General features: G+C 41.7%; 1 protein-coding gene across 4 annotated transcripts in view; it reads left to right on the top strand.

Moving 5' to 3' along the window:
- Positions 1 to 14,262, top strand: part of PSD3 (pleckstrin and Sec7 domain containing 3) — an 857,533-nt gene that overhangs the window by 651,452 nt on the left and 191,819 nt on the right. For all 4 annotated transcript variants that reach the window (XM_077476201.1, XM_077476202.1, XM_077476203.1 and 1 more), the window contains one exon: positions 7,912 to 7,955. In XM_077476201.1, the coding sequence (XP_077332327.1) occupies positions 7,912 to 7,955 (44 nt within the window). The remainder of the gene's footprint in view (positions 1 to 7,911; positions 7,956 to 14,262) is intronic.

Raw genomic sequence — 14,262 nt, forward strand, 5'->3', positions numbered from 1 at the left:
TGATTGGCTACCATGCACAGCTGCACCATATTTTGCATTCTCCAATTTTATTAACCCCGATGTGTGCCATCTCTAAGATGGCATAGTAACATATTGAAAAAGAAGAGGTCAAACTAAATGAACAGCTTAGACTATTGGCTTGGTAGCAATTCTTGTTAGTGCAACAATCCAAAAATGTTTTTTTAAGAAGTAAAAGGGAACAAAGATACAGATTTCAGTTGACTACAGGGGTCAACATGCAAAGGTAGAGGAAGTAGCATTATGGCGAGTGTCACAGCTGTGTGAGAAGAGACAGGCTCCAAACCAGGGCTTTAAAGTGTGTACATTTTAAATTTTGCCCTGTTAAACTGTCTGGTCTGTGCTGGAGTATAGGAAGGTGCACAACAATTTATTTTATTTTTTTGATTCCACCTTTTTAAATTATAAATATGTATTATCTTGTCTATTGCTATAATTAGCTAGTCTATCAAAGCTCTGCTAATATTAATGGTGATGATATAACAACAATATTAGCTATAAAAATAAACACAATGCTCAAAGAAGCAAATGTCTTATTTATTCACAACGAAAGTAGAACACTAACATAGAAACTTAGAGCATATAAAATAAGAGATGATACTTTATGTAAGACCATCCTCAGTATTCTGTGTCTCTCAGATGGGCTCAATGAGAAAGAGGGGGCCTTCATCGCTTTAACCACTTGCTGACCAGCCGCCGTCGTACGGCGGCAGGTCAGCACAATCGTAGCTGTACGTCGGTCCCTTTAAGCGGGATAGCAGGCACGCGCCCACCCGCGACACAGGGAGTGCCGATGCTCGTGACTGCCAGCCACAAGTGATCGCGGGCACGAGAGGCAGAACACACACATCCCAGATTTTGAGTTCCTACGAGCTGGGAACCACGATCTGTCATGTCCTATATTCAGTCCCCTCCCCCAGAGTTACAACACACACATAGGGAACACATTTAACCCCTTGATCGCCCCCTAGTGTTAACTCCTTTCCTGCCAGTGACATTTATACAGTAATCAGTGCATTTTTTTTAGCACTGATTGCTGTATAATAATTGCAATCAACCTAAAAATGGGTCAAAAGTGTCCGATGTGTCCGCCATAATGTCGCAGTTTCGATAAAAATCGCAGATTGCCGCCATTACTAGTAAAAAAATAATAATAATAATAAAAATGCCATAAATCTATCCCCTATTTTGTAGACGCTATAACACTTGCTCAAACCAATCAATATACGCTTTTTGAGATTTTTATTACCAATAATGTGTAGAAGAAAACATATCAGCCTAAACTGAGGAAAAAATAGCTTTTTTTAAAAAAAATTGGCTATTTATTACAGCAAAAAGTACAAAATATTGTGTTTGCAAAATTGTCACTTTTTTTGTTTATAGCGAAAAAAATTAAAACTGTAGAGATGATCAAATACCAAATGATCAAATGATCAAAGAAAGCTCTATTTGTGGGGAAAAAAATACGTCACTTTTGTTTGGGTACAGCGTCGCATGCCCATGCAATTGTCAGTTAAAGCGACGCAGTGCCGTATTGCAAAAAATGGCCTGGTCATTGAGCAGTCACTTCTTCCGGAGCTGATGTGGTTAAAGCACTCAGACACAACCTACATAAACACCCTCTGCCTGCCCGTGTAGTCCTCTGTCCAATGAGAAGCTATAAGGGGCTGTCCTTCCTAATCACCAGGAAATATGCTAATACCCTGAATATCCTTCAGGAAGTATGTTGCTATCTTCCACGGGGATTACTCTTTGTACAACTGCCTTGACCCAGGTCAACTTTTCCAGTCCACATCTTGTTCCTTTGATGTTGTTGCAAGCCAGTCATTTTAATTTTCACCCCACCAGGAAGTCTGGGCTGATGTTCATCTACACCTCCCCCCTCCATACATCACATCAGGAAGCCTATGCAAGAACATCCTTCAGAAGATTGATTCTCATTTGCAACCCTATGTTACAAACATCCTGCTGTGTAAATTGATTCACCGGGTAATCCAAGATGGCCGCCAGGAGGTCACCTGGATCTGTGATAACTCCAAAGTCAAAATTCAGAAATGACTGATATTAACCATGTTGCGCCTTCCAACAGAAGGGATCTACAAAAGGCATCAGAAAGCCCATTCTCCATCTTCCTCTGATTGTATATGCCAAGGTCAAAGCCCAGGTGCAAGGCTTGCGGGGACAGGTTGCCCTGGGTCCTGCTGCATTGTCACATTGAGTTGTTATTCCCCTGCTGGCAAGATCCTCCCCGTGCATGAATAATTTAAACTAGAGGGGGTTATCAAGAGTTTTTGAAGGAATGTATGATAGAATTTCGTTTTTTTTTGTCAAATAAGTTTGTGGTTTTGTTCGATTGGACATAAAGCAAAGGCGAAGAGTCTAGACTTCTTTATATAGCAGTGTTTTACGGAGTTCTATGGTCACAACATACATATTCATGTTCTAACATCAACATTGTAATAACAATAGGTGTTAGCAAGTCAATATAAGATTACTTGAAAAATATCCTTTCATGTTGTGATTGCTGCCTATTTGCTGGCCATCTCTTTCCACGACTTCCTGGGTTCCCTGCATACATTGCAGCTACTCCTCTGCTGTTTACTTTTGATTGCTAAGGACTACATGTCCCACAGTACCTTGATGCCTGCATTAGTAACTCCTGTACTGACTGCCTTCTGAAACGTCACCTCTCAGAAAATCTGTTGTTCGCAAAGCAGGCTCTGTAAAATGTGTGACACAGCAGTACCTATTCACAAGGCATAATAAATGTGTTGCAGAATTTAAGCAAATTAATGTATAGGTTATCTTTAGAAAATATTTTTTAAAACTTCAAGATCATTCAGATTAATAGTTGTGTGCTAAAATAATTGAAATTCAATATGAAAATGAATATAATAATTTACAATTTTGACCATAGATATGTTTTAAAATTACATATGACAGAAATTTAGTTAGCCCTCTGTGACAGACCTAGCTGGGACTGAGGCTCTTGGAGGGGACTGAATGCGAGCCTCTTGCCTTGTGATTATGGGCCCTTGCATTTGGGGGAACGGTGCTCTTTGTGAGCTGTATGCCTGGGGACCCCTGAGGTGTTATTTGGATTCATGTCCGTGCCCCCCCGCCCCCCCCCCCCCAAGACATACAGACTCTGGATATGTAGATGCCATGTTAGCAATAGACTAAATTACACTATTGGGACGCAAACTCTTAGATGCTAATATCATCACCTCCAGCCATCCTGACTGTCTTGTATAATGTAAATGAGTCTAGTCTGGCTTGACACAGATTCTAAAGAGTATTTCACCTATTGTTGTTTTGTTGTTTGTGCTAATTAACCTGCAATTAAATTCAGCAGGAGCCGAAAAGTCTTATCCCTCAGTCAACTAATCTGAGTTTTGATTTAGATAATTAGCTCATGCTAATTAGGTTAGGTTTTAGTCACCCCGCTGTATATATTTTGTGTGAGATCTCAAATAAAGGTCATTCCTGATGTCCTCCAAGACTGGTGTCGTCTAGTCTCTTGGGGGTTCCTATAGCCAGATCCATTGGACTTGTGTTTCAGGATTTAGGAAGCTGTATATAGATGGAAGCACTCAAGTGGAGTGTGGGATCGGTTCCATCACACCCTCCCTATCACTTCTGTGCCCTAACACAGTGGTCATCAACCCTGTCCTCAGGGCCCACTAACAGGCCAGGTTTGCAAGATAACTGAAATACTTTACGGGTGATATAATTTGCTGCTCCGTGATTTCAGTATTGTAGTCTGCATATCCCCAAGGTAATATGTAAAACCTGGCCTGTTAGTGGGCCCTGAGGACAGAGTTTATGACCACTGCCCTAACAGGCATACCTGTGATAGCAAGAAAAAAAACCTTCATTTTCTAATAAATTTATGTATTTCATGGTTAACAGCAAAATTGTTTATATTAGCCGTCATTCGTGGTGAGTCAGCTTGCATTTGCCTGCTTTAATAACACGCAGTTGAAAGAAAATTAACTTTGTGATGGATGTTTCTTGGAAGCTACGCATTGCTTTTATATAATTTATTTTTCTATAAATTTGCCAGCTTTGACTTTTTTCCTCTTCATTAGAAAACAGAATGGGTTATGGCACAGCATTTTGAAGAGCTCTTTTAAATGTTAATTCACCTTTTTTGATCCTGCTTCGATCATATGCCCAGGTTCTACAACTGTTCAATGCAAACAGGGAATTTTCTGTTGGAAATATTAAGTGTCTCATATATATCCTTATAAGGCGATATGGATCACTTTTGCCAATGTTTCAGAGAGCAATGGTACACTCTTTGCTCTTATATATTAATCAGTCAGAGATTTTAATATCATGACTAATTCAGAGCACTTTTCTCCTGGGCGCGTATGTTATTTTTCATGAACCTAAATTAATACACAGTATATATGCCTGTCCTTTGAGCGTTCTCACATTTTACAATGTGAAATTATTATCCCTGATAATTTTATTTTTGGCACCAAAATATTTCTTTAGCAGTAATATTTAATATATAATGTACAAGAATTGAACATACACTTAACAAGAACGTAACATACAAAAGGGACCTCTTATAAACTTTATTCCATATTTGTGTATGGCTGTCTTTGTTTTTGCAGTTATATATGTTTGCTAACCTAGAAAAAAAAATTGGCCCCCCTCTATCACCTGAAATGCCTGGCTGATCCTGCCAGTTTCTGCCCTCCCCGCTGTAAACTGACCATGCTATATCATGGCTGGTGAGCCCTGACACCGTGGTCAGTATACATGCCTCTGCAGCCCTCCTCTATCCTCTCTCACCCCTCCCTCCCTTCCTGTCTGCTCCTGTGACAGTGCCCGCCCCCTCTCCTCCTGCTGCTGTAATAACTGTTAACATCTTTTATAATTCTGCTTGTTTTTTAATAACAGGAGCTCCTGTCTCTGTATTTTATTAAAAAAAGCCTTATTTACTTAGTCAGCATGGCTCCTCACGATCACGTGACTGGCCAGCTCTCTCCTCCTTTCATCCCAGCTAACGCCAGCGGGGGAAATCTCTGCCCCACCCGCTGCATCTGTCAGCTGGGTGGAGGAGAGAGCCACCCGATCATGTGATCATGGGGAGCCGCTCTGAAATATGGTAAAGGCATTTTATTTTTTATAAAACACAGAGACAGGAGCTCCTGTTAAGAAACAAGCAGGGTTATATTCATTTATATGAGTGGGTTAACCACTTTAAAGCGGAATGTTACTTTTTAGATAAAAAAATACCCCCATAATACTCATGCAGTTTAATAAAGTCATGCTGTAAATCATGGCCAGTTTTGTATTTGTGCAGCGTCCTTTTCTTACTTTGTGAAGTCCTTGCACAGCGCGGGCATCTCCAGTGTGGGCTTCTGAAGCCAAAGTTGCTACCCAGCATGCACCTGCCGATCTCGTGCATGTGCAGTGCAGCACAAGTGAGTACAATAGCTTGTAGGTCGGTGATGCCCATTGCCTCCTGGGATTGATGACATTTATCTCCAAAGAGCCAATGCAAAGCCGGAAATGATGTACGGTGCCACGACCATTGAAGGAGGAAGTGAAAAAAATATATATCCACAAATAAAGTGAACCGTAAAAAAAAAATTCCAACTCCGCTGTAACAACCAATCAAGTTAAAAAAAAAAAAGTGAACAAAGTAAAGTAGAGATGGAACCCTTGTTAGATGTTTACTGTTGTCTGTGACCCTATTGGGTTGATTTTCCTGCATCAGCTGGGACAGGAAGTGATGGGTAATCTCTCTGATGAAGATGCAGCCTGCAGAAAAACGCTTTTTTACATTTTTTACATATCTCGGGTCCCCCGCCGGGCTCCTGACCCCTCCCTCCTGCCGAATGCCCCCAGAGCAAGCAGCTTGCTCTGGGGGCACCCAAGTAGGCTCGCTCCCAAGACACTGCTCTTCACACGTAGAGCCAAGTCTCGACCTTCCCCCCCATCTCTCCCCATTAGGGATGAGCCAAACACCCCCCCCCCCCCCGTTCAGTTCGCACCAGAACATGCGAACAGGCAAAAAATTAGTTCGAACACCTTTAAAGTCTGTGGGACATGAACATGAATAATCAAGAGTGCTAATTTTAAAGGCTTATATGCATGGTATTGTCATAAGTGTTTGGGGACCTGGGTCCTGCCCCAGAGGAAATGTATCAATGCAAAAAAAAGTTTTAAAAATGTCAGTTTTTTCGGGAGCAGTGATTTTAATGCTTAAAGTGAAACAAAAGTGTAAAATGTCTTTAATTTTCGTACCGTCTATAGTATGGGGGACCCCCACGCCATTTTTTTTTTTTTTTTTTACATTTTGGTTCGGGAAATCCCCATGCCGTTTTTATCAATGAACTTTTATGTGTATTGCAGACCAACAATTCATTGTAGCCGCGAGTAGTCTTTTTCCTTTACAAATGTAATTTTGCTGTCAGACTGTTGTAAACACAGGAAACATGTGCCCCTTTACAGGCATACTATAGACACCCCCCAGGTACGAAATATAAAGGAATATTCCACTTTTATTGTTTCACTTTAAGCTTTATTAAAATCACTGCTCCCGACAAAAAGGCAATTTAAAAAAAAAAAATTTGCATTGATACATATCCCCTGTGGCAGGATCCAGGTCCCCAAACACTTTTTATGACGATACCATGCATATAAGCCTTTAAAATTAGCACTTTTGATTTCTCCCAGAAACTTTTAAAGGGTGTTCCGTGGCTTTCGAATTTGCCGTGAACACCTAAAATTGTTCGCTGTTCGGCGAACTGGCAAACATGAGTCCGACTCGAACATAAAGCTCATTCCTGCTCCCCATTGGCTCACTGACAGCAGCGGGAGCCAATTGCTTCTGCTACTGTCTCGGCCAATGAGGAGGGCAAGTTCCTGGAGAGTCGAGACTCTTTTGCACATCACTGGATCACGATCGGGCTCGGGTAAGTATTAGGGGGGCTGGAGGGGTTGCTGCACACAGAAGTTTTTTTTAATCATCATGCATAGAATGCATGAAGGTAAAAAGCCTTGAGCCTTTACAACCACTTAAAAAAATGTTTGACTGGGGTTGAGCTTTATTCTGTCAGAAATATTCCTGTATGTCAGTTTTCCAAGACTGATTCAGAGTATTTTTGTCTTACCCACTCAGTTTTTTAAAAGAAACCTTTTTTTAAAAGAGTGACTTGGAGGCAATTGTTACTGACAACTTTTAAAATTTCTAAATGTCTAGCTGTCCAACTTACCCTTTTGCTTCAGTACTTTGAGTTACTTACCCAGGATATGCATGCAGATAAGGATTTTTTTTTTTTATGTTTCTGATCAGTGTACTTGTTCTGTGGAAGTGATTCAGAATGTATTAGTTAGTGGCACGTCACATAAGCCAGGTACTTGGTATTTAAAAAAAAAAAAAAGCAGTGACAGCTCCTGTATTTCTCTGATGACAGCTTTGGCTGGGAAGAAAATTATGGGAACCTATAATAACTGATTTTTAAATGTTTTCGCACCCTGTATTAGTTACTCAGGAAATCTGATTTCACAATATTCAGATGCAAGCTATAGTATATCATTTTTTTTTTGTTATAAAACTCTAATTTTATAATATAGTGCATTCTATGAAGAAGAAACCTGTAAATTATATTTTAGAGAATGGTAACTGTCAAGGCAAGTACATTGAGAACAGCTATGTGTACAGTTGCACTTTGACAGGATATTTTGACCTTTACTCGCATTTGATGTACGACAATCTTCTGCTGTTGAGCATACATGAAAGGCGAATCTAAAAGTAATTCTTGCATTGCCTCTCTCTGAATCATTAAAATAGAAAAAATGCATTATTTTTAAAATCAGATAGTATGTAATTGAGAAAATGAGTAATGTTGTATTTTTTATTTTTTTTAGGCTCTGTACAACTCCATCAAGAATGAAAAGTTGGAATGGGCAGCGTAAGTGTAATTTCTTCTTAATCAACATGAACAAAAATTTCAGTGCTTAAAACCTTGCTTTGATTGCTTAAAAAGAATCCTATTTTTTTTTTTTTTTTTTAACTTTGAATATAATTTCACTTTTACTGTATTGTTTGAGCTGTGAGTGTGTCAGTCTTTTTTGGGCCCATAGAATGTAGATGGAATGGGAGGCAGGAGTTGCAGTCAGATGCAGATTGAGTGAACTTGTTCTCTGGGAACTGCAGTGGTGCCACCACCATTCTATAACTTTCATATTTCATGTAGCATGCCACTACTAATGTACTTTCTACTGTAGGAGGCCAGTAGAACTGTCCACTCTTAAGCTGAACATAGCTGGCTTAGTTAAAACAAGCAGTGCTTCTGACGTTTCACGTGCAAGAGGAGCCTATAGCTGTTCGATGCATGCATTATCCCATTGAGACTGGAAGATCTCTCCAACTGTTTTTTGTTTGTTTTTTTGACATTTCTGACTTTGAATTGGGAAAGCTTACAATATTAACCACTTCAATACAGGGCATTTTCACCCCCTTCCTGCCCAGGCCAATTTTCAGCTTTCACCTCTGTCGCATTTTGAATGACAATTGTGTGGTCATGCAACACTGTACCCAAATGATTGACAATTGTTATAATTTTGTTTCCCAACAAACCGAGCTTTCTTTTGGTACTATTTGATCACCTCTTTGGTTTTAATTTTTTGCGCTATAAACAAGAGTGGCATGTTTGAAGAAAAACACTATTTTTAACTTTTTGCTATAATAAATATCCCAATTAAAAAAATAATAATAAAAAAAGTCCTCAGTTTAGGCCGATATGTATTCTTCTACATATTTTTGATAAAAAAAATTGCAATAAGCGTATATTATTGATTGGTTTGCGCAAAAGTTATAGCATCTACAAAATAGGGGATAGATTTATGACATTTTTATTATTTATTTATTTTTTACTAGTAATGGCGGCAATCTGCGATTTTTATCATGACTGTGACATTGCGGCAGACACATTGGATGCCTTTGACACTATTTTGGGACCATTCACATTTCTACAGCAATCAGTGCTATAAAAATGCACTAATTACTGTATAAATGTCACTGGCAGGGAAGGGGTTGACACTGAGGGGCGATTAAGGGGTTAAATATGTTACCTAGGAAGTGATTCTAACTGTAGGGGGAAGGGATTCACAAGGGGAGAAGACTGATCGATGTTCCCCTGTACTGGGAACACGCGATCGGTCTCCTCTCCCCTGATAGGACGTGGATCTGTGTGTTTACACACACAGATCCACGTACCAGCTCTGTTATCGGCACTCGCAGGTGCCCGGCGAGTATGGTGGGTGCCAGGCACTTGCACTGGCTCCTAAGTGACATGGAGGGCGTGCGCGTCCCCTAGACGTCCGGGAATCCCAGGACGTCATACGACGCCCACCCAGAATGGGAGATCCCTCCTGCGGATGTTATTTGACTATGGATGGGTTAGGAAGGGGTTAAGTGGCCTGCAAGCTGTAGAAAGAGGGACAGTCTACTACTAGAGCTCAAATATTTCTTTAATGTCAGGTGTTGGACCATAGTATGTAAAATATATTGATTTTTGCAGTAGACTCGCTACAGTAAATGTGAACCTCCGTATAGGCCACAGTGACATTTAGCCCCAGTTCACACTGTCACATCTCATGTCATTCACACAAGAATCACACTGCATTCTTGTGCAAATCACATTATTTTGTGGGGTACAATTCAAGCCCATTCATTTTCAATGTTTCAAATTGCACTGCATTCGCATGAAAAAGGTGCAGGTAGCTTTTTTTTGTTTACACTGGAACCAGGATGCATGGATGTTCATATCTATGTGATCCAGTTCAGGCAAACTGCATCTTGGGAGCTGCTTTTGGGGTGTTGGTAACTTTTAATTGACACCTGCAGCAGATCACATGAATGCAGTGCAATTGCCATGCAGTGCGGGAAACGCACAGGAATCTCAATTTTTTTCCTGCATTGCGAACATCGTGAACTGGGGCTGAAAGTGATACTAAACACACTCTTTCTGTATGTAAATGATGACACTGTAATTATTTTAATTTAAAAAAAAAGTCCAAGTACATTCTTTCCTAAATGATATACAGCTGCCACATGACCCAGCTCTTTCCCAGCCTGTCTGCAGATAAACATTGACTGTTTTAAATTGTCATATGAATATATATTTGAGATCAAATCTTTATTTTTTTGGCAATAACATTCTGTGGGCAGATTTCTGACAGTCACAGGGTGTGTCATGTCCATCCAGCCTCTGTCTTAGAATAACAGGGAAGTGAAGCCTCCATCAATAAAATGTAATCTCCCACCCCCATTGTGTTTAGCTGTCAGTGGGCATGAAGGAGGAGGGAGTGCATATGCCTTTATGGCTCTGTAGTCACATGGGTTGCTCAGATGTGATAGAGAGGTAATGCTCTGCATAGAAACGCACTGAAAACTGAGCATGTGCAGAGTTGCCAACACTGCTCTGCAGAATCCTCAGCTCTAGTGGGGACATAAACAGAAGGGGAAGATAGACAGATAGCAGCAGGATCAACTATTTTTTTTGCAGAATACAGAAAACAAATCTCCTAGTGACTGAGTATGAACTGCATGTAATACACCAGTCATTGATAGTTTTTAATGATGTGGGTTTGATGACACTTTAAGTACATGGTGACCATTGCTGCTTCACTAAGTGACGATGATGAGACTGTATGAAATACCAGTGTTAAAGACCAGTGTTGTCAGTGCCTCTTCCCTTCAGTATATTTCATTATTATACATTGCCTGGTATTGTCTTTAGAGATTATAATTTCTTTGTTTTTTTTGCACTGAATTAATAGGATATGAAAAACAAAATAATATTTTGTTGTTTTTGCCATAAAGGTACACTTAGGGGGTTATTTACTAAAGGCAAATCCACTTTTTACTGCAAGTGCTCTTGGAAGTGCAGTCGCTGTAGATCTGAGGGGGACATGCAAGGAAAATAAAAAAAACAGCATTTTAGCTTGCACATGATTGGATGATAAAATCAGCAGAGCTCCCCCTCATTTCAGATCTACCCCTTAGATTTAGAGCGACTGCACTTCCAAGTGTACTTTCAAGTGCACTTTGCAGTGCAATTGTAGTGCAAAGTGAATTTGCCTTTCGTAAATAACCCCCTTATGCCGCGTACACACGATCAGACTATCCGGCGGACTTAGTCTGGTGAACAAACCGCCGGAAAGTCTGCCGGACTTTCCGAATGAGCGGACCTGCCCACACACGACCGGACTTTTCCAGCGGACTGGGTCCAGTAGACTATGGCGGGAGTCCGCCGTACTTTTGAAATGAACAGACTTGCCCCCATACGGAAGAAAGTCTGTTCATTTTGAACACGGCTCCAGGTAACCGTGACTAGCGAAGGAAGTCAATGTCACTGCCTACGGCAGCGAGATTGACATGACGCTGGCCCCGTCACCTGGTATGGACTTAAAGGGGAAGCCCTACGCCAAAAAAACGGCGTGGGGGTCCCCCCAAGGTCCATAGCAGACCCTTATCCGAGCACGTAGCCCGGCTGGTCAGGAAAGGGGGTGGGGACGAGCGAGCGCCCCCCCCCTCCTGAGTCGTACCAGGCCGCGATGTCCCTATATAAGTCGCCGCACACCGCGTACCTGTCATTGTGGCCAGAGAGAGCAACAATCAACATCTCAAGGAAGAAGAAAAAGAAAAAGAGAAGGCGGCGATAGAAGACCGGGCCACCGTTTGTAAAAGAGCTGGAAGAAGGCGCGGAGGCCCGGCAAGAAGAACCGAAGAGGGGGACAAGACCCCAGAAGTCGGAAGAAGAGGCGGCGACACAAGACCGGGCCACCGCTAGTAAAAGAGCTAAAGGAAGAAAGCGGAGACCCGGCAAGAAGAACTGAAGAGGGGGACAAGACCCCCGAAGGGGGAGATAAGACCCCCAAAGTCAGAAGAAGACCCCGGGCAGCGACGAAGAAGAAAGCCGGGCTCCTCTGCTAGTAAAAGAGCCAGCAGAAGATAGCGGAGGAGTCCGGCGAAGACCCCCGAAGACGGAAGAAGACCCCCGGAGCTGTGTAATAAATTATTTTTAACTCTTGTGTGTTGTGTTTTATTTACATTTTTTTCACATTTTTTTCACAGGTGAATGGGTAGGGGTACATTGTACCCCATACTCATTCACATAGGGTGGGGATCCGGTATCTGGGGGCTCTCTTATTAAAGGGGGCTCCCGGATTCCGATAAGCCCCCACCAGCAGACCCCGACAACCAACGGCCAGGGTTTTCGGGAAGAGGCCCTTGTCCTCATCAACATGGGGACAAGGTGCTTTGGGGTGGGGGTGGCCTGGTACGACTCAGGAGGGGGGGGGCGCTCACTCATCCCCACCCCCTTTCCTGACCGGCCGGGCTGCGTGCTCGGATAAGGGTCTGATATGGACTTTGGGGGGACCCCCATGCCATTTTTTCAGCGTAGGGCTTCCCCTTTAAGTCCATACCAGGTGACAGGGCCAGCGGCGTGTCAATCTCACCGCCATAGGCGGCGACATTGACTTCCTTCGCTAGTCCTGGTTACCTGGAGCCGCGTTCAAAATGAATGGACTTTCCTCCGTGTGCGGGAAAGTCTTTTCATTTCAAAAGTACGGCGGACTAGCACATTCGCAGTCCAGCTGACAGTTTTTGAGTCAAAACTACTTTCTAAGTCCGCCAGACTTTTGGGGAAAAAAAGTCCGCCAGAGCCCAAATACGGGCAGATTATCCGGTGGACTTTTCTGCCGGAGTTTGATCGTGTGTACGCGGCTTTAGTGTTACTAAAGTCATATTTTCTTTTTTTTTATTAAAATAACAAACATGTTATACTCATCTGCTCTGTGCAGTGGTTTTGCACAGAGTGTCCACGATCCTCCTCTTCTCGGGTCCCCAGTGGCGAGCTTGGCTCCTCCTCTTCTTTTTCTGTCCCCATAGCAAGCCGTTTGCATTTCACTGCATTTAACAGCAGCAAGAGCCAATGGGTCCTGCTGCTACTCGATTACTGTGTGAAGAGGAAGTAAGGGGAGGAGAGATGCAGCCATGCACAGCGCTGATCTCTTCTCCCCTCTCTTCCTTTTCATATAGGGAAAGGGGGGCACAGGGGAACTGAAAATGTTTTTTACCTAATGTAATCAATGCATTAAGATAAAAAAAAACATTTTTAGGTTTAGTAAAACTTTAACCTTTAATACTGTTTTACAGATTCCTTTAGAAATTAGCTTTCAATTATATTCCAGCCTTCTCCAATACCTGAAAAATGTATACGGTGGTTCCAACTGTAAAATCTTTATTTTGTGTTAAATGGATAGTGACAGGTTGTGCATAATTAAGGTTGATAAATTTTTCAGTGTGATAAACTGCTCAAGCTTTTGAGTAATAATGCATTTTTGATCTTAAAGACTGTTGTTTTAGCACATTGGGATTGCTGCATCCAAGATGTCAACGGAAAACTAGTGAACTGTACAATATGTATGCACAAAGTTGTGCTCATAAGTTTATGCACCCTGGCAGAGTTTGATTTCTTGACCATTTTTCAGAAAATATGATTCATAACACAAAAACCTTTCTTTCACTCATGGTTAGTGTTTGGCTGAAGCCATTTAGTATCAATCAACTGTGTTTACTCGTTTTTAAACCATAATCACAACAGAAACTACCCAAATGACCCTGAACAAAAGTTTACATACCCCGGTTCTTAATACCCTGTATTGCCCCCTTTAACATCTATGACAGCTTGAAGTCTTTTGTGGTATTTGTGGATGAGGCTCTTTAACTTCTCAGATGGTAAAGCTGGCCATTCCTTGTGGTAAAAAGCTTCCAGTTCCTGTAAATTCTTAGGCTGTCTTGCATGAACTGCATGTTTGAAATCTCCCCAGAGTGTCTCAATGATATTGAGGTCTGGAGACTGAGATGGCCACTCCAGAACCTTCACTTTATTCTGCTGTAGCCAATGACAGGGCGACTGGGATCATTGTCATGTTGGAATGTCCAAGTGCGTCCCATGCGCAGCTTCCTGGCTGTTCCTCCAGTATTTTTTGATAACATACTGCATTCGTGTTGCCATCAATTTTGACCAAATTTCTTGTGCCTTTGTAGTTCACACATCCTCAAAACATCAGCGATCCACCTCATTGTTTCACAGTAGGAATGGTGTACCTTTCATCATAGGCCTTGTTGACTCCTCTCCAAATGTGGTGTTTATGGTTGTGGCCATAAAGCTTCATTTTGGTCTCATCACTCCAAATGACTTTGTG

This window comes from Lithobates pipiens, unplaced genomic scaffold, assembly GCF_037356315.1.
Source record: "Lithobates pipiens isolate NorthernLeopardFrog02 unplaced genomic scaffold, aLitPip1_a1.2 Scaffold_13, whole genome shotgun sequence".
Taxonomy (NCBI): Eukaryota; Metazoa; Chordata; class Amphibia; order Anura; family Ranidae; genus Lithobates; species Lithobates pipiens.